Genomic DNA, 24,389 nt, shown 5'->3' on the forward strand with positions numbered 1-24,389 from the left:
CAGATCTTGGAAAGGGTCAGGCAGATGTACAAGCATCTCGTTAAGTGGACACCACAGCTAAAGGGTGATTGTTAGTGCTGGACACATATCTCACTCAGAAGAGGAAAAATGGTAACAATGCAGGTTCAATGTCTTTAGGAGGCTTGTGGTAAATTTGTGGGGATAGGGCCGGGGGTGGGCCTTGATAAGATGCTCTGTCGAAGAGTTGGTGCAGACTTGATGGGTCGAATGGCCTCTTTCTTCACTGTAGGGATCCTATGATGTAAATGCCTTCTCACTGTGAAGACAAGACAGGAATATTGGGGGGAAAGCCCAAGCTATACAGTTCAATTCCTATGCTTAGAATGTGAGAAACAGCTATATGGGTTTCCTCCGGGTGCTCCGGTTTCCTCCCACAGTCCAAAGATGTGCAGGTTAGGTTGATTGGCCAGGTTAAAAATTGCCCCTTAGAGTCCTGAGATGCGTAGGTTAGAGGGATTAGCGGGTAAAGTGTGTGGGGATGGGGCCTGGGTGGGATTGTGGTCGGTGCAGACTCGATGGGCCAAATGGCCTCCTTCTGCACTGTAGGGTTTCTATGTTTTCTTTCTATGTTAAGTCTTTAAGCATAGCCAAACACCCCAAGGTGCTTCACTGGAGTTTGATCAAGAAACATTTGACACCAAGCCCAGGACAGATGACCAAATAATATAAAAGCAAAATACCGCAGATGCTGGAATCTGAATCAAAAACAGAAAATGCTGGAAAATCTCAGCAGGTCTGACAGCATCTATGGGGAGAGAATAGAGCGAATGGGTGGGGGGGCGGGGGGGGGGCGCGGAGGGGGGGTGAAGGAGGAGAGCTGGAATGAAGAAGTGGAAAAATGGAAGTGAGAAAGATGGATGATAAAATGGATGAATGAGGTGAAACGAAATGGAATAAAATGAATGGAAATTGGGTGAAGGTGGAGGGGAGAGTTCACGCTCTGAAGTTATTGAACTCAATGTTCAGTCCAGAAGGTTGTAAAGTACCCAATCGGAAGATGAGGTGCTATTCCTCCAGTTTGCGTTCGGGTTCGCTCAAAGGTCAAGGACGGACATGTTGACAGTAGAGCAGGGTGGTGTGTTGAAGTGGCAAGCAACAAGAAGGCCTGGGTCCTACTTGCGATCAGGCTGAAGGCGTTCAGCGAAGCGGTCACCCAATCTGCTTTTGGTCTCTCTGATGTAGAGGAGACATGTTTGGTCAGAAAAGTAGGTTTTAAGGAGCATCTCAAGAAGGGAGGTCAGGACTTCCACATAATTTGAGGTCTAGACAGCTGAGGGCGTGACCACTAATGTTGGGATGAAGGAGATCGGGGAAGTGCAAGTGACCAGAATTGGAGGAAGGCAGAGTTTTAAATGGGTCAGAATTTTATGGAATTTATCAACAGAGTTAATTCAGGATGATAGTGAGGAGAAAAGAATATTAATTAAGTACAAACAAAGATGGTCCTCTCGCCTTTTGAGAGTTGATCTCCGTGGGTATATTAGCATTGACTAATTTTCAGACTCTGTCCCATTTATGTCATCCTAATGCCGCGAGGAATGTGATTACCTGAGCTCTCTTAAAGAAGGATGGTTTCTTAAAGCTTCAGCAAAGGCGACAGCTCCTTCATCCCCGATCCGATTCCCCCACATCCTGCAATTCAATTCAAGGCTGAGCGTCACTGAAGGCTCGTCTGGAAAACTTTGCTGAGGTAATATAAAACAGGCAATTCACTACCTGACTAGGTACCTCACTGAGATACAACAGATATTTTCTTTCTCTCTTTCTCTCAGTACTGCACCAGGAGTGTTTTGCACTGTTTTGTGTTCGAGCCCCTGAAATCGGGCTTAAAATTTATGATCTTCATGATTCAGAAGTAAAAGTATTACCACCAGGCCAAAGCTGGAGAATGCCAAAACCAGTGCTACAATTAACTTGAGATGGTAGCATCAAGCCCCTCTTGATAAACCATCACCATTTTTAAAGAGAGGCTGCAACATATGATTCAACGTTTATTTATTTAGTCACAAGTAGGCTTACATTAACACTGCAATGAAGTTACTGTGAAAATCCCCATGTCCCCTAATCCAGGGCTTGTTCGGGTACACTGAGGGAGAATTTAGCATGGCCAATGCACCTGACCAGCACACCTTTCAGACTCTGGGAGGAAACCGGAGCACCCGGAGGAAACCCATGCAGACACGGGGAGAATGTGCAAACTCCACACAGTCACCCAAGCCAAGGGGGTCCCTGCTGCTGTGAAGCAGCAATGCTAACCACTATGCTGCCCCTGAGATCCTCTGGTGAATTACATGGAAAAAACTCGACAGAAAGGATCTTTTCTGATAACTTCACTTAACGAGACATTCTTTCTGTTACTCCATGACGAATAAAATGTTAACCATGCCTCAGTGGTAGCCCTCTCAATGGCGTTCACAGCCACAATGGCAGCAGTCTCCCTGTCCCTTCTCCTCTAGCCATTGTTGCCATTCTGCCTGACCTTATCGCCTCCTCCTATTTCTCCTCCAGACCCCGGGAGCCCTGCAAGATTCCCATGACCAACTTTTTTCTCCTTTCTCTTTCTGCCCTTTCTCCTGGCGATTCCTGTGAAGTCTCCAGTAAGGGACAGAAGCATAACGCTCACTCTCTTTTGGTGAAGTACTCAGAAAGTTTGTCAAATACGCATGGATAGAATGTTGGTTGCAGGAAGTCTCCTGTTTTATATCAAAAGTCTTCTTCAAATTCTGCATAGTCGGCCAATTTCCAGCAGCAACTGAACTGTGAATAATGAGCGTGTGGTTGTAAGTGTAGTTGCGATCCTCACCAATAATTACTCCTGTTCAGCTAGTCACTTTTAGAAGAATTAATTGCCACACTAGCTGGCAAAAATGGAGTGCAGCCTCTTTAATGAATGTTGGAAGCAAATTTAATTGGTCATCAAAGCCTTCATCATCCTCGGGTGACTGTCCTTAGCATGCTCTTCAGCCTCTTTGCCAAGGTGGCATCTTGTGCTAAAGGTCAGCTGACAAGGCAGTGGAGCTGAAGACCAAATCTTGACCACCTCAGTGTCTCTTCGGTGAGTAAACTATTCAAGTAAAATCACCCACTTTGTATGTTGGACATAATCTATAGGTAAACATGAAGTTCCAGAAAAACATGACTCAACAACAGACAATGCAATTGGGATAATTTGGACTCTGTGAACATGACCACAAGATGTAAATATATTGGACATACATTTCTTCAAATCAATATGAAAATAATATTTGTTCATGTTTAACAACTCAATATAACAGACCAGGGTAACATGAGACACATCATTCTCCACCTTTTCCCTTACTCACCAGAGGTGTTTGATTGTCTTACTTTTCCTAACTGCTTGCGCTAGCATTTTCCCTCCTTCAGTTGTAATCTTGTTGTATCCAATGCTTTAAATCAACAAACAAGAAAGCAATTAGTTTACCATTTTTCTCCTCTTTATCGACTTAACTCTAGCTCCTAATGACGTCTAATAATGTTCTCTTTCAACACTATATTCAGTACCCTCTCCTTTGCCCCTATGTAATCGATGGGTGGGATTTTCCGGCCGCGCTCGCCCCGAAACCGAGGTCAATGGACCTTTCCATGGTCCCCCCTGCGCCCACTCCGATTCCCATGGCGGGCGGGAACAGGAAATTTCACCTCTATGGATGGTTTGCCGGTATAGCGCGCAAGAAACACTGCTTTTCACTGTATCCCAATACATGTGACAATAATAAATCAAATCAAATCGATGTGCCTTTCACTATCAAAAGGTCTCACTGAATCTCTGATTGAAATGTTATGGAATTTGTTAGGAATGTTCAGCTTGTACACATGTCATTGCATTGTAATAGGCTCCTTCAGGGCATTGTGAATTGTGTAACTTTACCCCTCAAGATCTTTGGCTTTACTATTCCAAGTGTTCTCAGGCAGACATTTTCCTACAGTCGTGGCTTAAAATTATCATCATAGGAAATGAAATACTTCAGGCCCACTGCTGGGTAAACGTTTGAATTAACCCTTTCAAAGGTTAAGTTTCTGGGAAGACGCACACTTCTGGGTTGATTTATTAGTCTTCAATACAAAAACTAGTAGCAAAATCCACAAGATTTCCCCAGTGGAGTTCAGATCACAATGATTAATGGAGTCAGTGTTTAAACAGAAATTGATGTCACGGTGACCCTCAGGAATTCCTCCCATTGCTATGGTAGCTGCAGTGATAGGATATTTGAGCTAAGAATTTGGATTAAAAGATTAGACCAGGGAAGGTTTTTTCTTCTGTCTTTATAGAAGGCTCTCCTGAACAAAGAACAAACAGAACAAAGAACAGAAAACAATACAGCACAGTAACAGGCTCTTCGGCCCACCAAGCCTGCGCTGATATGGGTTTCTATCCCTCTGATAGCCTCCCATTCATATGTCTATCAGTGTATGCCTTGAATGTTGCTAACGTGCCTGCTTCCACCATCTCCACTGGCAGTGCGTTCCAGGCACCCACCACCCTCTGTGTGAAAAACTTTCCCTGCGCGTCTCCTCTAAACTTTCCCCCTCTCGCCTTGAACCTGCACCCTCTTGTAGTTGACCTTTCCACCTGGGGAAAAAGCCTCTGACTATCCACCCTATTTATGCCTCTTATAATTTTGTTGACCTCCATCAGATTGCCCCTCAGCCTCTGTCTTTCCAGTGAAAACCTCTGCTCAGAGCAGAGGAACTAAAGTTAGCAAGGGATGTTTAAGGACCATAGAATCATAGAATTTCTACAGTGCAGAAAAAGGCCACTCAGCCCATCAAGCCTGCACCAACACAATCCCGCCCAGGCCCACGTATTTACCCTGCTAATCCCACTGACACTAAGGGGCAATTGAACATGGTCAATCAACCTAACCCGCACATCTTTGGAATTTGGGAGGAAACCGGAGCACCTGGAGGAAACTCACACAGACACGGGGAGAACATGCAAACTCCACACAGGCAGTCACTCGAGGCCGATAACAGACCAGGCAACATCCTGGTAAACCTTCTTTGCTCCCTCTCCAAAGCACTCACATCCTCTGGTAGTGTGCCGACCAGAACTGCACACAATATTCCAAATGTGGCCCAACTAAAGTTTTATACAGCTGCAACATGACTTGCCAACTTTTATACTCGATGCCCCGGCCAATGGAGGCAGACATGCTGTACGCCTTCTTGACCACCTTATCCAGCTGTGTTGCCACTGAAGAAAAGAAGAAAGCACGTGCGAATTTGCCAATCATTCTACCCTCTGACTAAGGTCCAGGCTTTCATGGGCCTGGCTTGGGTGTCAGTTCGGGGTCTGCTGTAGGCCAGGCTTTGGGCAAAGATGCATGATAAGGATGTTTCTAAGTTCTCCCCGCACCACCCTGTCAACCTGACCTGGAGTTTAACAGTTAACGAAGGACAAATCAGCCACAACAAAATGATTTGATGGGGATGTCACAAATGCCATCTGATTGAACAAACAACAACCCCACTGTCAAATTTGCCTTGTGGCTAAGGATGATGATGATTAATCATTTAAAAGCAGCTCCTTTCATTCAGAGGTTCAGCTCGAATATCTTTTAACAGTTTGTGTATCATGTCATTTCAAATGTGTTAGCTGCCAATGGTGCTCCATATCCTGAAATACATTTCCTCTGTGGGAAATAGCTCTTTCTCAAACACATGCAAATTTACCCGGAAGCAATGGGATTCTTTCCACACATTCATGTGTGAGATTCCAATCTGACCAGATCATCACTAGATGGAGCTGCACTGCAGAAAGCAAATACTTCCTAAAGGGCAAGTTTATCTTGTGCAACTTGAAGCATCTGTTTGAAAAGCTGGGGTAGAGTCTTCATAAGTCTATCAGAAACTTGATGCTTAGCAATTTATGCTTACAAGGAGGGAGCACAAGTCTATTTTGGTCACCCATTTACACCTCAGGACTTTCTGTGTGCTCAACAACCAGTGTCTACTTCATAGAATCATAGAATCCCTACAGTACAGAAGGAGGCTGTTTGGCCCATCGAGTCTGCACTGACCACAATCCCACCCAACCCTTGTCCCTGTAACCCCATGCACTTACCCTGCTAGTTCCATGCATTTAAAGTGAATTAATGAACTGCCCGCCCAACTTTATCAGCATTTCCCCCTTTACCGCCGCGTTCATCGATCCGGAATCGCGCAGAAATGAACATGCTGAATAAAAGTCTGAATCGGGCGCTCCAGCTGCTGAAGAGGCGAGTTCAGCGCTTCCAATGGCTCTCTGACTCAGATCGCTGGTGGGGGGGAGGGAGATGGGTCAGATCATTTCTGGTGGGGGGGGGGGGGGGGTAGGGGAGTGAGGCCAGATCATTCTCTGTGGGGGGCGGGAAGGAGGGGGTTGGGGAGTTGGGGAGGCGGGCCAGATCATTCTCTGGTGAGGGGGTGGGAGGGGAGGAGGAGGTAGGTCAGATGTTCCTCTGGGGGGAGGGGGGGGGGCGAGTGAGGCCAGATCGTTCTCTGGGGGGTGGTGGAGGAGGGAGGCCAGATCATTATCTTGCGGGGGGTGGAGGGGAGTGAGGCCAGATCGTTCTCTGGGGGGAGAGGGGTGGGGGGGGGAAGGGAGTGAGGCCAGATCGTTCTCCAGGGGGAGGGGGGAGTGAGGCCAGATCATTCTCTGGGGGTGGGGGTGGGGAGTGAGGCCAGATCGTTCTCTGGGTGGGGGGAGGAGGGAGATGGATAAGATGTATCTCTGGTGGGTGAATAAGGGGGACAGTGATGTCTGTGGGGTCCATCGCTCCCGCTTTTCGCTCCTGGGCCACTTTCTCCGCTTTCTGCGGCCCGGGAGCAATCTGACACGGGCACACTTTTTCAAATTTTTTCCTAACTGCGCAGGCGATCATTTCGGCTGTGCTAAGCCCCGCCCACAACGCGAATGGGACCCGCGATTTGTTTTCAGGCTGAGTGCGTATGGGGGTGTCTGAAAGCAGATTTCCAAGTCGGATCTGAATTGCGCCCAGATTCAGCACTTAGAATGAAAATGGTAAAATCAGGCCCTTAAGGGTCAATATAGCACGGCCCATCAACCTGACCTGCACATCTTTGGAGTGTGGGAGGAAACCGGAGTACCCGGAGGAAACCCACGCAGACACGGGGAGAAAGTACAAATTTCACACAGACAGTGACCCGTTGTAAGTCACTTTAGTCTCCGAAAATAGGATACCATACAACCTGACCTCCAATGATGTGAATAGTGTAAGTCCAGACTGATGTTTGAAACCGTGCATGAATTCATAGGTTTGCTTACGCCAATTTGATGAGACTTGAACATTCAGCGATCAGAGTTGAAACATACTGGGCACCAATGTCAGTAATCTGATTTTTGTATAAGCTGGAAGACCAAATATGAATAAAACAGTCACATTGTGGTAACACTGGGCTCCCACGCTGAGAAAATAATGTAATAATGTGCAACAAGACCACTTGAAGCAGTGATCATTTCAAGCCTTCTTAACTGTAGAAAGAGCAATCTATCCCTGTAACTCTTCCAGCCCTCCAAGAACTTTGCATCCCTCTGGTTCTGCCTTCTTTGCAATTCGCACATTCTTCATCCTACCATCACCTTCCTTCATCCATTCAACTGCCAAACTCAGGAATGACCTCCCTAAACCTCTTCCCCCCCTCACTTTCTTCCTTTAAGTCACTCCTTAAAACTTCCTTTTCAGAATAATGTTTTGGTCATCTGTCCTAATGTCTGCTTATGTTCTTCAGTGTCTAATTTATGTCTGATAATTGTCTGTGAGGTCGTTATGGACTCATAGAATCATATAATCCCTACAGAGCAGAAGAGGCCATTCGACCCATTGAGTCTGCACTGACTTTCTGACGCAGTAACCCACCCAGGTCCTCTCCCCTGCCCTATCCCTATAATCCCACACATTTCCCATGGTTAATCCCCTTAACCTACATATCTTGGGACACTAGCAGTTAATTTATCATGGTCAATCCACCTAACCCGCACATCTTTGTACGGTGGGAGGAAACTGGAGCACCCGGAGGAAACCCACACAGACATGGGAGAGAATGTGCAAACTCCACACAGACAGTCACCTAAGGCTGGAATTAAACCCAGGGCCCTGGAGCTGTGAGGCAGTAGTGCTAACCACTGTGCCACTGTGCTGCATTACAGCACCGAAGGAGGCCGCTCGGCCTATTGTGCGCCTGTTGACTCTCTATAAAGGAATCCAGTCAGTTCCATTGTCCACTTTATTCCCATAGACCTGTAGATATATTTCCCTCAAGTGCCCACCCAATTTCCTTTTAAACTCATTCATCATCTCAATCGCTATCGAACTGGTAGGTAGCCGGCACCCTCATTACCACTTGCTGTTAAAGCCACAGTATATAAATGCAATTTTTTTAGTTGCATGGTGGCTGTTTCATTTGGGCTACATTCCACAGTGTATTCATGTGACATTGAGTTAGCAGTTGAAAGCAGATCTAGTGTATGCAGATTTGCAGGCTTTCTGTAGCCTTTCGCATCACAGTAGGGCTATTGTGTTAGAATAATTGTTAGCTCTAATCTAATAGAAATTCAGCTGAAGAAGCCAGTATTACCTCATGTCAGAGCACTAACAGTAAAACAGAGGCAAGCAGGCCTTGAAAACAAAGCCCGGGTCAATTCAAATAGCTCTTTGAGGTGAAGACATTATTAATTGCTTTTACTGAATGACTTATCCTTTCCTAAAGTATGTTAAAGAAAAACGCCTTTGTGTTCAGAGCAGAGATGTCAGAGAACTGGAATGCAAACTAATGATCCACCATTTTGCAGACGTAAAGACGTCGCGAACTAGAAATGCAAACCATCGTGAAAATACATCTATTGCAAATGTACTGTAAAGAACATAAGATGTGTCTACATGTTATCACCACAACAAGAATTGTTCACAGCTATAACCCTGCCGAATTAGAAATAGGTTTTTGGAAAATGTTTTCATGAAGACAGTACCTGTGGATGGTTAAACATCGGTCAAGAACTTTTGTCATATACACATTGCTCTAACAAAAATCGATTTTAAAGTTTTTCTTCATGTTCAAATGTCCTCATACCAGGCAACCTCACACTAATTGTGCTTGATGCTTGCTCCAAAATCTTTGTATCTGTCCTGTAAGTGGGGAGCCCAGTATTGAACGCACCACTCTAACTGAACACTTAGTAAGGTTTTAAGTATGTAGAGTCACCATTGTTCATAAGTTCATAAGATATAGGAGCAGAATTAGGCCACTTGGCCCATCAAGTCTGCTCCACCATTCAATCATGGCTGATGTGCTCCTCATCTCCATTTTCCTGCCTTCTCCCCATAACTTTTCAATCCATTACCAATTAAAAATCTGTCTAACTCCTCCTTGAATTTACTCACTGTCCCTGCATCCACTGCACTTTGGGGTAGCGAATTCCACAAATTCACAACCCTTTGGGAGAAATAGACTATGACCTCTTGTCCTCGAATGCCCCACAAGAGGAAGCATCTGCTCCATGCCTACTTTATGTATACCTTTTATCATCTTTTGTCTTTTGGCTTTTATATTTTATCCCTCTTCTGATAAAACCTAGAATTCCACAATTCTAGCTTCATCAATGTGCAACTGTACCCCAAATCCTCCCGCTCTCCCACAATACCTAGCCTACTTTCATTCAAAGTATAATTTCCACTTCTTAAAAATAAAAAATGCACTCCCTCTTTTTTTGTTCATTCTCTCATGGGGCATGGGCGTCGCTGGCAAAGGCCAGCATTTGTTGCCCGTCTCTGATTGTGCCTTGAGCTGAATGGCTTGCCATACCATTTCCGAGGGGAGTTCAGAGCCAACCACATTGCTGTGGGCCTGGAGTCATATGTAGGCCAGACCAGGTAAGGACAGCAGATTTCCTTCCCTCATGGGCATTAAGTGACAATGAAAAAGATGGGTGTTTATGTAAATTGGTTTGTGGTCACTATTACAGCATGAGACTACCTTTATGTAGCTCCAGGTTATTAAACAAATTTAAATTTGGCCAGCTGCCATGGTGGGATTTGAATCCTTGTCCCCAGAGCATTAGCTTGGGCCTTACCACTATGCCATCATCAGCCATCACTGACATGGAATTCCATCTAGCATTTGTAGATTATTCCCTCATTTAGTCAATGTCCCTTTACTCTTCAGAAGCCTTGTTTTTCCTCCTACCTTGGTATCGACTTAATTTCAATACCATCCTCTACTGGTTTCCATCTAAATCATTGACTACATGTGAATACAGGTCTCTATATTATACAGCTAACTGCCTCCGTCACATGCATCAATATGAACACTCTATAATGAAACATCTTTCACTGGCACACATCACACAGTGTAAAGTCGGTAACTTAGTTGGCTGTGGACGGCTGGTTGGTGATGCAGAGCGACGCTAACGGTGTGGGTTCAATTCCTGTACCAGCTGAGGTTATTCATGAAGGCCCATCTTCTCAACCTTGCCCCTTGCCTGAGATGTGGTGATCCTCAGGTTAAAATACCAGGGGAAATGAAAGGGAAGAGCTGCCTGTGGTCATCTAGGACTATGGCGATATTGCTTTTATTTTATTACCCACTGAAAATATGTGAACACTATTCCCAAGTTATCCACCTGTTACTGCATTTCTTAAGAATCCAGGGAAGACTAGAGTTTGAAATATCTTTTCATCTTGCTAACTTACCCGAGAGATTGAACAATTTTGTACTTTCTGAGTTCTTCAGTTAGCACTTGAACTCCATCGTCTGTGATTTGGTTTGCGTTCAACCTGAATAAAGTCACAATAGAAGATATTAAGCAGACCAAGGTAAACTGGACATAAAGAGCAGATTTCTCCCCAAAGAATTCTAAGTGTCGAATTTGCGGGAAAACTGGAGTAATTAACGCTGGTTTTTGTCAGTGGGAGTTCAGACTAGAATCTCCCACACTCTGTGCACTGCAGAGGCCACCAGGGTGAATATCATTAGATTTCAATGGGTGGGGCCTATTTCCACCCAGAAAGCTGACTGGCTCAATTGTTGGCCAGTCCCGGACACCCACAGTGTTGCCCCCCACCCCCCCCAACCTCCCCATGGCCCAATTGCAGCCCCCCACCCATCCTGGGCCTCCCCAATCTCCAGCCAGACCCCCCCCCCCCCACAGTGCAGACACCCCCGGAGCTGATCCCCCCACTCAGCCCACCCCAATCACTGGCCTTCCTCCTGCCCCCATTGATGGCAATGTAGTGGCAGCAGGACCCCCATCCCCACCGATCACCCCAGTCCCGGTCCCATCAGGCCCCAGCCTCAGGCCTGCCCCCTTGGCACTGGACCATGCCTGGCGGGCAGTGTCAAGGTGCCCCCTGGGTATTGGCACCTTGCCCCTTGGGCAGTGCCAGGGGCACAGGCTGGCACTGCCAGTATGCCCATGTCCAGGGGGCACCACCCCCACATAGCCCAAACCCCTGGGAGGGCCCGATTGCCCCCTCCTTCACTCCAGAAGGGTTGGGCCACCAGCTCCCCGAAAGTGGGGAGCTATAATATAGTAATCTTCACTAGAGTGAAATACTCTGGCGGTGTGAGAGAGGCTAATGGGCCTGGAGAATTCAGCATCGGGCCTGCTAATTACATTAAAATTAGATGTAAATAGGGATTTAAATTACTTCCCTGTCTTCCCACCAGCTTCCAGCACGGATTTGATAGCGCCAGAAATCCGGCGCTCGGTGATGTGCGCACGGCGGGAAGGCAAGCCCGGCTACGAGATTCTCCCACCCCGCTGCACTAGAAAATTAGCACGTGGTGTGGGAGAATCGCCCCCAAATGATCTCATGGCACTACTCTGAATAAGAACAGGGAAGCTGCCCCTTGTCTAGGTCAATATTTACTCCTTTCTCGACATTAAAGCAGATTCTGTTCATTTATCTCATTGCTTGTGATCTTGCTTTGTGCAAATTGACTGTGACATTACGTCAGCAATGAACTTCAAAAGAACCTCTTTCCCTGCAAAATGATCTGGCACATCCCAAGGTTCTGAAAGGTGCTATATAAATGCAACTGTTTTTGTCTATAGAGCTAAAATGACTAATCTGATGGTTTGCGGATAGAACAGCAAAACTGTGAAGAAATTGCCGTTCACTCAATAAAGCTCTGCAGCTTTACAGCAAGCACAGAATTCAACCAGATTCCAGAATGTTTTGTGGCAATTTCTGACTGCCCAGCCCCTTTCTGGTGTAAACTCACCCCGCTGGGACCTGCTCAGTGTAATTTTCAAGTGATTTTCAAACGGGTAGCCACGCTCATCTAAAGCAGGTGAGGACCTATTTGACTTTGCAGATCAGGATCCTCAGCCAATAAGGACCCATTTGCAACAGCAGTGGGTTGAATGTGCGATATACATACTTCGCCCATTGACACTCAGGTCTTGGTGGTGGGTCCCTGAAGGAATCGATGGAGGCCATTTACAAATTAGCCAATAAATATTTTTTCATGTATTTTTGCAGGGCCTGGGGTTGCATTGGTAGCTGGAGTTAATCATCTACGGAATATCTGACCTGCATACATAAAATGGAAGCAGATCTACTTTGATAGTACATATTCTTACATCGGGAAAAGCTTAAATCTTTAATAGATTCATTTTTAGAATGCGGTACCAACGTCATGGCTGCATTCATGGCCCATCACAAAGTTAACTACAATTGTTAACTGATGTGTGAATGCATTCATATATAGTTGGAAGGAAAACGTCATTGCTGGGTTTCAATTCTCAGTAGACATTAATATGCTAACCAGGTAAGGGATTCAGTGGATTTATTTAACTGGACACGCAAGGAAATCTTTCATCAAGAACTGTGTGTCGAGTGTAAAATGGGGTATAGTCATGGTGGACACGGATAGACACAGTAAGAAGTTTAACAACACCAGGTTAAAGTCCAACAGGTTTATTTGGTAGCAAATACCATAAGCTTTCGGAGCTCCAAGCCCCTTCTTCTTGGAGCTCCGAAAGCTTGTGTGGCTTTTGCTACCAAATAAACCTGTTGGACTTTAACCTGGTGTTGTGAAACTTCTTACTGTGTTTACCCCAGTCCAACGCCGGCATCTCCACATCATGACACGGATAGATACACTGAAAGGAAAGGAGGTAGGAGTTTAATGTGTTTTTAAATCTTACCGAATAGTACGAAGCTTACTGAAACAAGGAATCAGTTCTTTCACTCCATAGTCATTGATGTTGTTATTATCTAGTTCAAGTACGATTGTTTTCTGAAGGTAACGTAACATAAATGTGATTGCGCTGCAATCAGCAGAGTAGACATTGCAATAGGTGAAATTGATACAATCTTTACAAATTCGCTTAGCAGCAAGCTTGGCTACTTCCTTGCTCTGCACTTCAAATATGTACCTCAAGAGCCATTTGAAGCGTGGAACAGCACACATCTGATAGAAGTCATTGACCATGTAGGTTTTCACACAGCCGACCAGGTAGGACTTCAATGCTGACCTCTTTTTTTGGACCTTTGTTTGGCAAGTCAAATGATTCAGTAAGTCTATCTTGGTTTTGGAAAGCAAACCACAAAGGAAGAAGATGGTGAGCTGAAAATGTTCTCGGCACTGGAGCAAGTTTTCTTTAGAGGGCCCCTTCAGACTTTGGTGTGGGAATAAAGAGATAAGCATGCGCTGCGGCTTTCCAGGGGGAACATGTCCAGTGAAAAACTTAATGAGTTCTTTCGCACTGATTTTGTCATCCACAACCAAGGAAAATGCAGCAAAAAATGACTGCAGGGTCAAATGAAGGAACTCATAAGTTGATTGATTCCCACAGCCGTCATAATGGCCTATACTCTTGACAAAACCCAACTGTAAATCCTCCTCTGAGATGTCAGCCGCTGTGATTTGTTCCTGATTGAAGATGAAGTTGCTATTCTCAATCCCCTCTTTTGCCAATTTGCCCAATCGCATTAGTGCTTCTCTCTTGGTTCTGAATGTCTCATTCTGACTTTTGTTTCTCTTGTTCAATGCTGCTTTGGAAGAATGGTTTATGAAAACCTCTAACATCAACAGGTACACGTCAGAAAGTGTAACATAGTCCAACAACTGCTGGGAGCTACACGTGGACTGAAAGTGCTCGTAACATTTGAATATAATCCAACAAAACAACGGCACAGAGCACAAACTGCACAGGTGAGGGTTCGCCTCCAGCTGGGTCAAAACTGAGGCTTGATGGGGTTTGTTTTTGAAGAATTTCTTCAAATACTGAAGTAAATGGTCCTTTGAAAAGCCTTTCAGTGTCACTCTCTTTCTAACCATTCTCAATGGTAGCTCTGTGCCAATTCTTGCTGTCAATAGTTTTCTGGAGTTTTTCAATAAATTTCCATGGAGAAGGTTCATCAACAGGGCCACAGGATGCGTGGGGTCAAAGGGCGAAGAGATTTCAGGGATGTCATTGAGGTCACAGTCAACATTGATTTCATCAAACCCATCCAGGGTGAAGAGAACAGAAGCTGGGTGTTGTAGGATGTAACTGAATATCTCATCAGCATCTTTGTCAGGGTAACAGTTGTATTTGAATAGCAGATCTCTGAGGGAGATCTTGTCTTCCTCAAAGCTATTGAATATTCGGCATCTGAATTTGAAGAAGAATTTAGCATCAGCACAGAGCTCCCCTTTGGACCACAGGTTCTGAAGTCTCTGGAGCAGTATGGTCTTACCAACTCCAGCATCACCAGTTATAAAGACTGTTTCTGCATCTTCGTTGATGACTCCAGTATCGTTGAACAAATCCTCCAAGTGGGAAATATTTCCTTTAGTTTCATTGACTGCGTTGGTCAGTTCCATAAGAGACTCGGTGTAAGTATCATCCAGCAAGATGTCTTCTTTCTGGACATATGAAGTAATGAACTTTGTCTCTCTCTTCAGTTGACATCTAAGTTTTTCGGAATACTGACAAACTTAAAGCAGAATTCAAAATGTTCATATTCATAACAGAATATATCTTCTTTATTTATACATAATGTACCACTTGGGTAATATATGTCCCTTACTTCTGTTACAATTCCTCCCCCAAATAATGAGAACATTTATGTCCTTTTTTTTTGCAGCATCTACATTGATTTCATGAACAACATAGTTACTTACCAGCGTCTGTGAGTAGTACTGGTTTTCTCGCTAAATGCTCAGGTGGTTGATACTGAATGGTTTTTATCCAATCTTGCAGTTCTGGATAAACCTCCTTAGCCCTGTATACCACATGTACAAAATACTCTGCAACTTCATGTCCTTTGCTGTGTATGATATCAAGGATTTCACGCACCTAAAGAAGGTGTATCAACAAACTTTAGGATTACAAATATGAAACAGAAGATGGTGTATCATGTGCCAATTAAGAGCTTATAATCTCAAAATTGCCCTCAATCTCAACTATTCACATCCTGCCCCACACCAGCCTCCCTTTGCCCATCCTTCACATTCCTGCTGATCTACAATGCTTCACCAACACATTTAAATACCCATGGCTTTGCCCCACCTCTGATCTTCTCCAATTTCTTATCCCTCCTGTGATTTTACTTTTCCCTTCTGTACAGCCCTTTCTCTTGGTCAACTCTTACATGACAAAGTCCAGCCATCTTGACTAGAGGAGGAACCTTCTCACTCTAAACCCTTCAATACTCTCTACTGCTCATTAACCTGGTCAAATGCGGGTGGCATTTTTATCAGCCATCTGGCTTAGCTCTCCAACATAGGCTCAGTGTATCTTCCCTTTCTTTATCTGCCTTGGGATTTTGTGTTTTATTTAATAGAAAGCGATGGCCTGAGGGTATTACCGCTAGACTATTAATCCAGAAACTCAGCTAATGCCCTGGGGACCTGGGTTTGAATCCCGCCATGGCAGATGGTGGAATTTAAAATTCAATAAAAAACGTCTGGTATTAAGAATCTACTGATGACCATGAAACCATTGCCGATTGTCGGAAAAACCCATCTGGTTCAATAATGTCATTTAGGGAAGGAAATCTGCTGTCCTTACCTGGTCTGGGCTACATGTGGCTCCAGAGCCACAGCAATGTGGTTGACTCTCAGCTGCCCTCCAAGGGCAACTGGGGATGGGCAATAAATGCTGGCCAGCCAGCGACACCCATGTTCCACGAACGAATAAAATAAATGTATTATAAGACCAGCTGATTTCTGTGAGTTTGCTGGTAAGCAAGTCTGGTTTCGGGAGCACAATTGTGACGTTTCATACAAGGTGGAGATGTGTTGGAACCGGTCTGTCTCTTAAAGACCACTGAACAGAGTCCTCTGAGGGAACTGTGTTGTCTAGAGAAGATGGTTCCTCACCCCATGAGGTCGATTCTTTGTGCATCTCTCTTCGTGGCAAACACAACTCTTAGCAATTCTTTGTGGATGACGGAGAATCTCTGCTGGTGGTTGTTAGGTTGTCACGTGGCACGAGGCATATCACAAATGAGCAAGAACACGTGTTGAAGATGGGGACAGCAGCATAGAGTCCCTGTCGGAGGGCACAAGACACTCAAAGTTCTGCTCAGCTGGATGCAGATGCTGTGCTTTGGGCCTCATCCACAAAGTGGACAACACTGGAGCAGCAACTCAAACTGCGTGAAGTTGTTGATTTTTGATTGACAAGGGAGTTAAGAGTTATTGAGATGCAGGCAGGAAATTGGAGTTAAAGCTGCAATCAGATCAGCATAATTGGACTGAATGGAGGAGCAGGTTTGTGGGCCTGAATGGTTCCAGGAAAGATGGGTGTGGATTGGGGGAGGTGAAAACATGATAAAGGAGCTCTGACGAAGGATCATCCAGACCCGAAGCATTGGCTCTATTCTCTCTCCACAGATGCCGTCAGACCTGCCAAGATTTTCCAGCATTTTCTGTTTTTTGTTTCGGATTCCAGCATCCGCAGTATTTTGCCTTTAACATGATAAAGGACCTTGAAGAGGAGAATAGGTTGGAAATGAGAGGTGCTTGTTGCCAAGATGAGAGGGGTCAAGGGTTAGTTTTTTTGAGGGCAGGATAACGGTGGTGGAGGGGCAGTACCTGAGGGAAGTGAAATGTTAACAAAAGCAGTTAACGTGGGGAGTAGGAAGGGAAGTTAAGGTGTCAGCAGTTTCACGGGAATGGGCTCACGGGTCTCATAGAAAAGATGAACTCAGAGGTAGCGTGAGGAGAAAGCTGACAAAAACCAGACGAGTTCAGGACAAGTGGAGCAGGGAAGGAATGAGGAAGTCTAGCACAATGGGGATAGGGAAGTGGCAGAGGCAGCTGGTCAGATGGTTTGAATCTGACTGGCAAAGTCCATGAACGCTTGCTCCTGATTGTAATTCAAAACCATACATCAAAAGTACTTTGTCGACTATAAAGTGCTTTGGGATGTTCTGAGGTGTGAAAGGCACTTTATGAATGTGAGTTTGTTTTTAAATTCTGACAGCATAATAGTTTCAATCTAAAATACATGTCTCTGTCGAGAGTAGAAAAACTAAAATAAATTTCCCCTTCCAGACAAGAAATCTCTATATGGTTGAAAAAAAAATTGCACAATCTTCAATTCTTCGATAAACAAATTGAGTCTCGGTGCCTCGGGTACTGTTAAACAAACTGGATACCCTGGTGCCAAACGCTTTCCGTGAAAAGTACTTCACAGAGGCCACTGTTTGGGGAAGGGAATGGCTAGTGTAGGTCAAAGGCTTCAGGTGTTGTCAGAGGACTCAGGGAGATTGGGGGATTGTGCGGAGGGGAGGGGGGAGGTGGGGGTTAGCTGGACACCTGGGGATATGATAAGAGGCCTCAGCAGGGAGATTCAATGCATCAGAAGTAGTTTGCATGCATTGGGTTTGGTTGGAAGGGGCAATTGGTAGCCTCGAGCAGACGGAGCTTGGTGGTGGGAATGATTGGAGGCCTCAGGGGCTTGGATGGGACACCTCACAGGGAAATTGGAAGCCTTGAGGGCAATTAGAGGGCATGGGGAGATTCAAGAGCACAGGCTGATGACACCAGAGAACTCAAAGGGGGATTGGCTATGCTAAATTGCTCCTTAGTGTCAGGGGGACTAGCTAGGGCAAATGCATGGGGTTATAGGGATAGGGCCTGGGTGGGATTGTGGTCAGTGCAGACTCGATGGGCCAAATGACCTCCTTCTGCACTGTAGGATTCTATAATTCTAAACAAACGGAGAATTCAAAGCTTCGGGGGCAGGGTTGAGTGGGGTGGGAGTGACGATGGGATCAGAGACCTTGCAGAAGGGATAGGATGCCAAACCTCAAAGGGACTGATCACAAGGGCCAGAGATCAAGGTTGGTTGTCCAATCACATAGGACTAGTGGAGTAGAGAAGGTGGATCCAATAGGAAAGAAAGGCAGTTGAACTCTCCCACCAGTACTTCCCACTCCTTTGCCAACAGGTTTCCTGAGGCTTGGGAATTCGGGGCAGACAGAGTTAAATTTGAGATGTTAGATAACTTTGATATACACAGCCTTAGTATGATATTTAAATTGCCAACCTACCTCCTGGGAGTGGGTTCATTGCCCACCTCTACACTGTCACCATTGAAACCCGAATGACAGGCTGGGGTCAAGATTTAGATTTTTAACATTTTAATCTCTCACCCCACCCAAACCCACCCATTTTCTGGGGGCTGAAATTCCACTCATTACATTACATATACATGTGTTAAAAATGTGCCCTAGTTGTCAAGAATTACTCTGCCACTACTCATCATCTGTTCAGGAGACTGGATGTCCTGGGCCATGGGACTAATTTTAGTTTTTATTAATTCTTTTGCGGGATGTGGGCATCGCTGGCTGAGCCAACATTTACTACTCATCAGAGTCAACCACATTGCTGTGTCTGGAGTCATATGTAGGCCAGACCAGATAAAGACAGCAGATTTCCTTCCCTAAAGGGCATTAGTGAACCAGATGGAATTTTACGACAATCAACAATGGTTTCATGGTCATCATTAGATGTCTCATTCCAGATTTTTATTGAATTCAAATTTCACCCTCTGCCATGGTGGGATTTGAACCCGGGTCCCCAGAGCATTACCCTGGGTTTCTGGATTACTAGTCCAGTGACAATACCACTACACCATGGTCTCCCCTGACTTACTGATTACCATTAGTAAAAAGGGGAATGAAATACAATGACCCCCTTGGGGGCTCTTGAAAATGCAAAACCAAGCCTGAGAAGATGAGTATCAAGTGTTGCCCATTGCAGGGATTCAGGTTGATTAGGCCGAGCCCCAGGTTTCAGTGTCATTAATGTGGGGAGAGACAGGAGCACATGAGAAAAGAGTAGGTTTTTCATGCCCTTGAGCATCACCACCATGCAGTTAGATCATTGCCTGAGCTGGGGCGGCACGGTGGCACAGTGGTTAGCACTGTTGCCTCACAGCGCCAGGGACCCGGGTTTGATTCCCGGCTTGGGTGACTGTCTGTCTGTGTGGAGTTTGCACATTCTCCCCGTGTATGTGTGGGTTTCCTCCGGGTGCTCCAGTTTCCTCCCACAGTCTGAAAGACGTGCTGGTTAGATGCATTGACCATGCTAAATTCTCCCTCAGTGTACCCAAACAGGCGCCAGAATGTGGCGACTCGGGGGTTTTCACTGCAATATTAATATAAGCCTACTTGTGATACTAATAAATAAGTTTAATTCAACTCCATTTTCCTACTTTTCCACCACATCTCTTCACACCCTCACCAAAGATGTTGGCTGGAATTCTCCCATCCTGCCCGCCACTGGAATTCTAGTGGGCAGGGGCCGGACCATGTAAAGGTCCATTGAAGTCGAGCGGGAATCTTCGGTTTCCAGACGAGCGCGGCCGGGAGGATCTCACCCGTGTCGTTTTCAACCTCAAACGTTCTAATTGACAGTCTGCGCCCACATCTTTCTTTGCGAGCGAATGACAGATTTCCACTTCCATTTGTGTGAAAAAACAATTATTCTTGGTTTCACTTCTGAACGGTTGAGTTCTAATTGTTAAATTACTCCTCCTCATTCTTAATTGTCCCACCAGGAGAAATCGTTTTGCTGTATTAAATCAATCGCATCCTTTTTACATTTTAAATATCTCAATCAGATCATCCCTCTATCTTCTAAACTCAATGGAAAACAAGTGCATGAATAATTTAACCATTTAAGTTCAACATTGTGGTGCTACTTAAGTTTTTTTTAAGTTTATTTATTAGTGTCACAAATAGGCTTACATTAACACTGCAATGTTACTGTGAAAATTTGATTTGATTTATTCTTGTCACATGTATTAGTATACAGTGAAAAGTATTGTTTCTTGCGTGCTATACAGACAAAGCATACCGTTCATAGAGAAGGAGAGCGTGCAGAATGTAGTGTTACAGTCATAGCTAGGGTGTAGAGAAAGATCAACCTTAATGCGAGGAAGGTCCATTCAAAAGTCTGACGGCAGCAGGGAAGAAGCTGTTTGTGAGTCGGTTGGTACGTAACCTCAGACTTTTGTAAAATCCCCTAGTTGCCACACTCGGGCGCCTGTTCGGGTACACTGAGGGGGAATTTAGCATGGCCAATGCATCTAACCAGCATGTCTTTTTGGACTGTGGGAGGAAACTGGAGCACCCGGAGGAAACCCACGCAGATACAGGGAGAACGTGCAGACTCGGCACAGACAGTGACCCAAGCCAGGGAATCGAACCCGGGTCCCTGGCGCTGTGAGGCAGCAGTGCTAACCACTGTGCCACAATGCGTGCTGCCCATTGCACACACTCTGCAGCGAATATATTCTTCCTGAGGTGCGGTGCTCAGTACTCCTGAGGGGGGCTGACCATGTCCGTATATAACAAAGCTGTGTATAAAGGGACGGTTGCTGCGTTTTGGCTGGCTCTACACTGGCACTTAATAGGAAACTTCCCTGTTCTGATGGAGAGTCGTGATTTACCCATCCATTTGTACCTTGTCGTGTCGAATTCTGTTCCTCTGCACAAGTTCCTTATCCTCCGAGGTGAAGTATCCAGACTGCAGCAGGTTATCCAGGATGCACTCAGTGTTTTTAATTCCATTCACCAATTCCACTCGATGCACTGTGAGGAGATCTAGGTAAGAGGCAACATGCTGTTCATCGGCTGCTGTTCCTTCCATTGTAACTGCAGAAATTGTTATTTTTCCTTCTTCACTGGTATTTTAAACAGATTTTAAACCCTTTAGGTTTTTCAGAGCTGGTTTTTGAAGGGACCCCATAAGGGGTGCTGAAACCTCAAACCAAACCTCCACTAAACAGCTATGTTTCTGTCTAAGAAGAATGCTTCACAGCTCATTATATGGGTTCACACACTTCCTCAATGGGTAGACTCACTTCCGGCACTGTTTGTTAATTTACTGTGTTAAGGACCGCAATCTAGATTGACAGTCAGCACTATAGCGAAGGAGTGTTGCACTGTCAGAGATGCCATCTTGCCCTCTCAGGTAAGAAATCCAAAGATGTGCAGGTTAGGTAGATTTACCATGCTAAATTGTCCCTTAGTGTCCCAAGATGTATAGGTTCATAGAATCCCTACATTGCAGAAGGAGGCCGTTCGGCCCATCGAGTCTGCACCCACCCAGGCCCTATTCCCGTAACCCCACATATTTACCCCACTAATTCCCTGACACTGGGATCAATGTAGCATTTCTAATCAACCTAACCTGCATATTTTTGGACAGTGGGAGGAAACCGGAGCACCCGGAGGAAATCCATGCAGACACGGGGAGAATGTGCAAACTCCACACAGACAGTGACCCGAGTTGGGAACTGAAATACCCAGAACTGAACCTGGGTCCCTGGCGCTGTGAGGCAGCAATGCAGGTTAGGGGAATTAGCGACGCAGATATTTTGGGTTATGGGGATAATAGGGCCTGCATAAGATGTTTTGCTGAAGAGTCGGTGTACGTTTGATGGGCCAAATGGTCTCCTTCTGCACTGTAGGGATTGCATGATTCTATGATTACCTGTGCTATTCCAAAGACAAATATGGTCACTGTTGTAATATAGGAAATATTTAGATGATTATTGGAGCTTTTATTTGATGGAGGAGCCTTTGTCTATCCTAGTGTCATGATACTGTGCTGTTGATGTATTTTATGTTTCTGTAGAATGCTTAAAGTTAAGAATTTTTATTCTCAAAGTAGTCAGTATGTTTGGAGGGAATGCAGCAGATGCTGGAAAGCAGGATAATTACTCATTTTAACCCTATAGCCTTTACTTAGAATGAAGCTAATTGTGTTTTGTTTATAAATGAGAAAAGATTCCTGTTTTTTTAAATTAATGTAATGGAAGGCGAGTTAGGTTTGAAAGGGTCATAAGATAATGTGATACTAGAAATAGGAGTAGCTTGATTTGCAACTGAGAAAAACAGCTTTGTGTGTTCAGTTCCCACAGAGGCTGTTAAAAGAAAGATGGCTACAAGTTGCTCTCGCTCTCTGAAAAGCCTCTCTCTGCAATGTATCTCTGGAACCTCCAGAGCTGTTACCCAAGTCAGAGCAAGTATGTTTTTATTCATTCGTGGGACATGGGCATCGCTGGTTGGCCAGCACTTATTGTCCATCCCTAGTTATCCTTGAGATGGTGGTGGTGAGCTGCCTTCTTGGATTGCTGCAGTCCACAGGCTGTGGGTTGACCCACAATGCCATTAGGGAGGGAATTCCAGGATTTTGATCCAGTGACTGTGAAAGAGTGGTGATATATTTCCAAGTTAGAATGGTGAGTGGCTTGGAGGGGAACTTGCAGCCTGTGGTGTTCCCATGTATCTACTGTCCTTGAACTTCTAGATGGAAGTGGTTGTGTGTTTGGAAGTTCTATCTCAGGATCTTTGGTGAATTGCAGCAGTGCATCTTGTATATAGTACACACTGCGATCCTTAACTATATTTAAAGTGTGTATTAAGTCTGGAAGAGAAATATTGCTTAATTGGAACTGAAATAGTGATAAGTTAGAAATTAGAATTGTTTCCTTTCGTTTTAAGCATTGTTCAACTGTTAAAAGTTAAGCTATTACATTTTGTTTGATATATGCAAATTGTACTTGTTTTGATAAAAAGAACCTTGATGTGTCAGGAGAATCACAGTTGGAGTGAAGCATCCTATCCTCACACTCATGCTGAAAAAAAGATTGTTGGAGTATAATCTGACTTCATAATATACCTTGGGGTTCAGCTCCAGCACCCTAACACTATTGACAGGGTGAGGGTGGAAATTCTTTAAACCAGCGATCTTTCAGAAACTGAGAGCATCTCTTGGAGGTCAGCTCATTAATAGACTAGAGTACTGGTCTCTTCCATGCAGTTTTGCGATGGATGAGGAGGTTGAAGCCGATGTGGGTTAAGGCCAAGGATGATGGCGGATCAGGTCAAGAATCACAGCCTGGACAAAAGTAACTCACTTTTGTGTTAATGTGTTTACATGTGTTTAGTTTCCTTCTGTTGGCCTCTTTCCCCCCACCAACTCCCCTCATCAGTCAGGGTCCCAGGGCTACATTTCCTGATCTCCTACAGAAGCCTGGTGCAGGACATGCTCCCCTAGTGAGGTTGCAAACAGACACCATCCTGCATCACTTGCTGGGATCGCAGCCCAGAGAATTTCTGGAGCATTCACAGAGGCAAAGGTGTTTGAGATGGGAAAAGTAGATGGTTTGGAGATGGTAATGGACTGATCACTGAAAATATCCAGTCAATGGGATGCTGTTAGCAACAAGTTCTAACAAATTCTAATATCAGCTCAGGCTGATATGACTACATAAGTGACTTAAATTTAACCACTCGGTAAAATATGTTGTTTATTTGTCTGCAATGTTGCTGTCATAACATTAAAGCTTTAAGTTAAAGGCAAAATACTCTGGATGCTGGAATCTGAAACAAAAACAGAAAATGCTGGAAAATCTCAGCAGGTCTGACAGCATCTGTGGAGCAAGAATAGAGCCAACGTTTTGAGTCAGAAGGGTCATCCTGACTTGGAACGTTGGCTGTTTCCATTTGTGTACTAAAAGGCGATAAGAAGGATTCATACATAATATATATTGCTATTCAAGTGCAGGCATGAACCCTGATGAACTGTAAGACGGCAACTTCAATCACTTAGCAGGCTATATGGAAAGTTCTAAACTGGATTATAATAGACAGGGATCTTCCTTTAATGGACATGCAGAAACAGCATGATTCTGTGGAATTTCACACCTACTTTTGTGAAGGCTTACTCCAAAACACAGGGAAAATCTACTTCCAGACTCATAGAATCCATACAGTACAGGAGGCCATTCGGCCCATCGAGTCTGTACTGACTGTATCCCACCTAGGCCCTATTCCCATAACCCCACACATTTACCCTGCTAATCTCCCTGACACTACAGCCAATTTAGC

At 44.9% G+C, this 24,389-nt stretch overlaps 1 protein-coding gene across 1 annotated transcript in view; it reads right to left on the reverse strand.

Annotated features, from left to right (window-relative positions):
* Window positions 1-14,871, reverse strand: part of LOC144481181 (nucleotide-binding oligomerization domain-containing protein 1-like) — a 34,082-nt gene extending 19,211 nt beyond the window's left edge. Inside the window, exons 1-5 of the mRNA XM_078200729.1 lie at window positions 13,193-14,871; window positions 10,731-10,814; window positions 7,310-7,393; window positions 3,345-3,428; window positions 1,570-1,653 (exon numbers count right to left, since the gene is read on the reverse strand). Coding sequence (XP_078056855.1) covers window positions 1,570-1,653; window positions 3,345-3,428; window positions 7,310-7,393; window positions 10,731-10,814; window positions 13,193-14,856 — 2,000 coding nt within the window. The 5' untranslated portion in view covers window positions 14,857-14,871. The remainder of the gene's footprint in view (window positions 1-1,569; window positions 1,654-3,344; window positions 3,429-7,309; window positions 7,394-10,730; window positions 10,815-13,192) is intronic.
* Window positions 14,872-24,389: the final 9,518 nt, after the last annotated feature.

This window comes from Mustelus asterias, chromosome 2, assembly GCF_964213995.1.
Source record: "Mustelus asterias chromosome 2, sMusAst1.hap1.1, whole genome shotgun sequence".
Classification (NCBI taxonomy): Eukaryota; Metazoa; Chordata; class Chondrichthyes; order Carcharhiniformes; family Triakidae; genus Mustelus; species Mustelus asterias.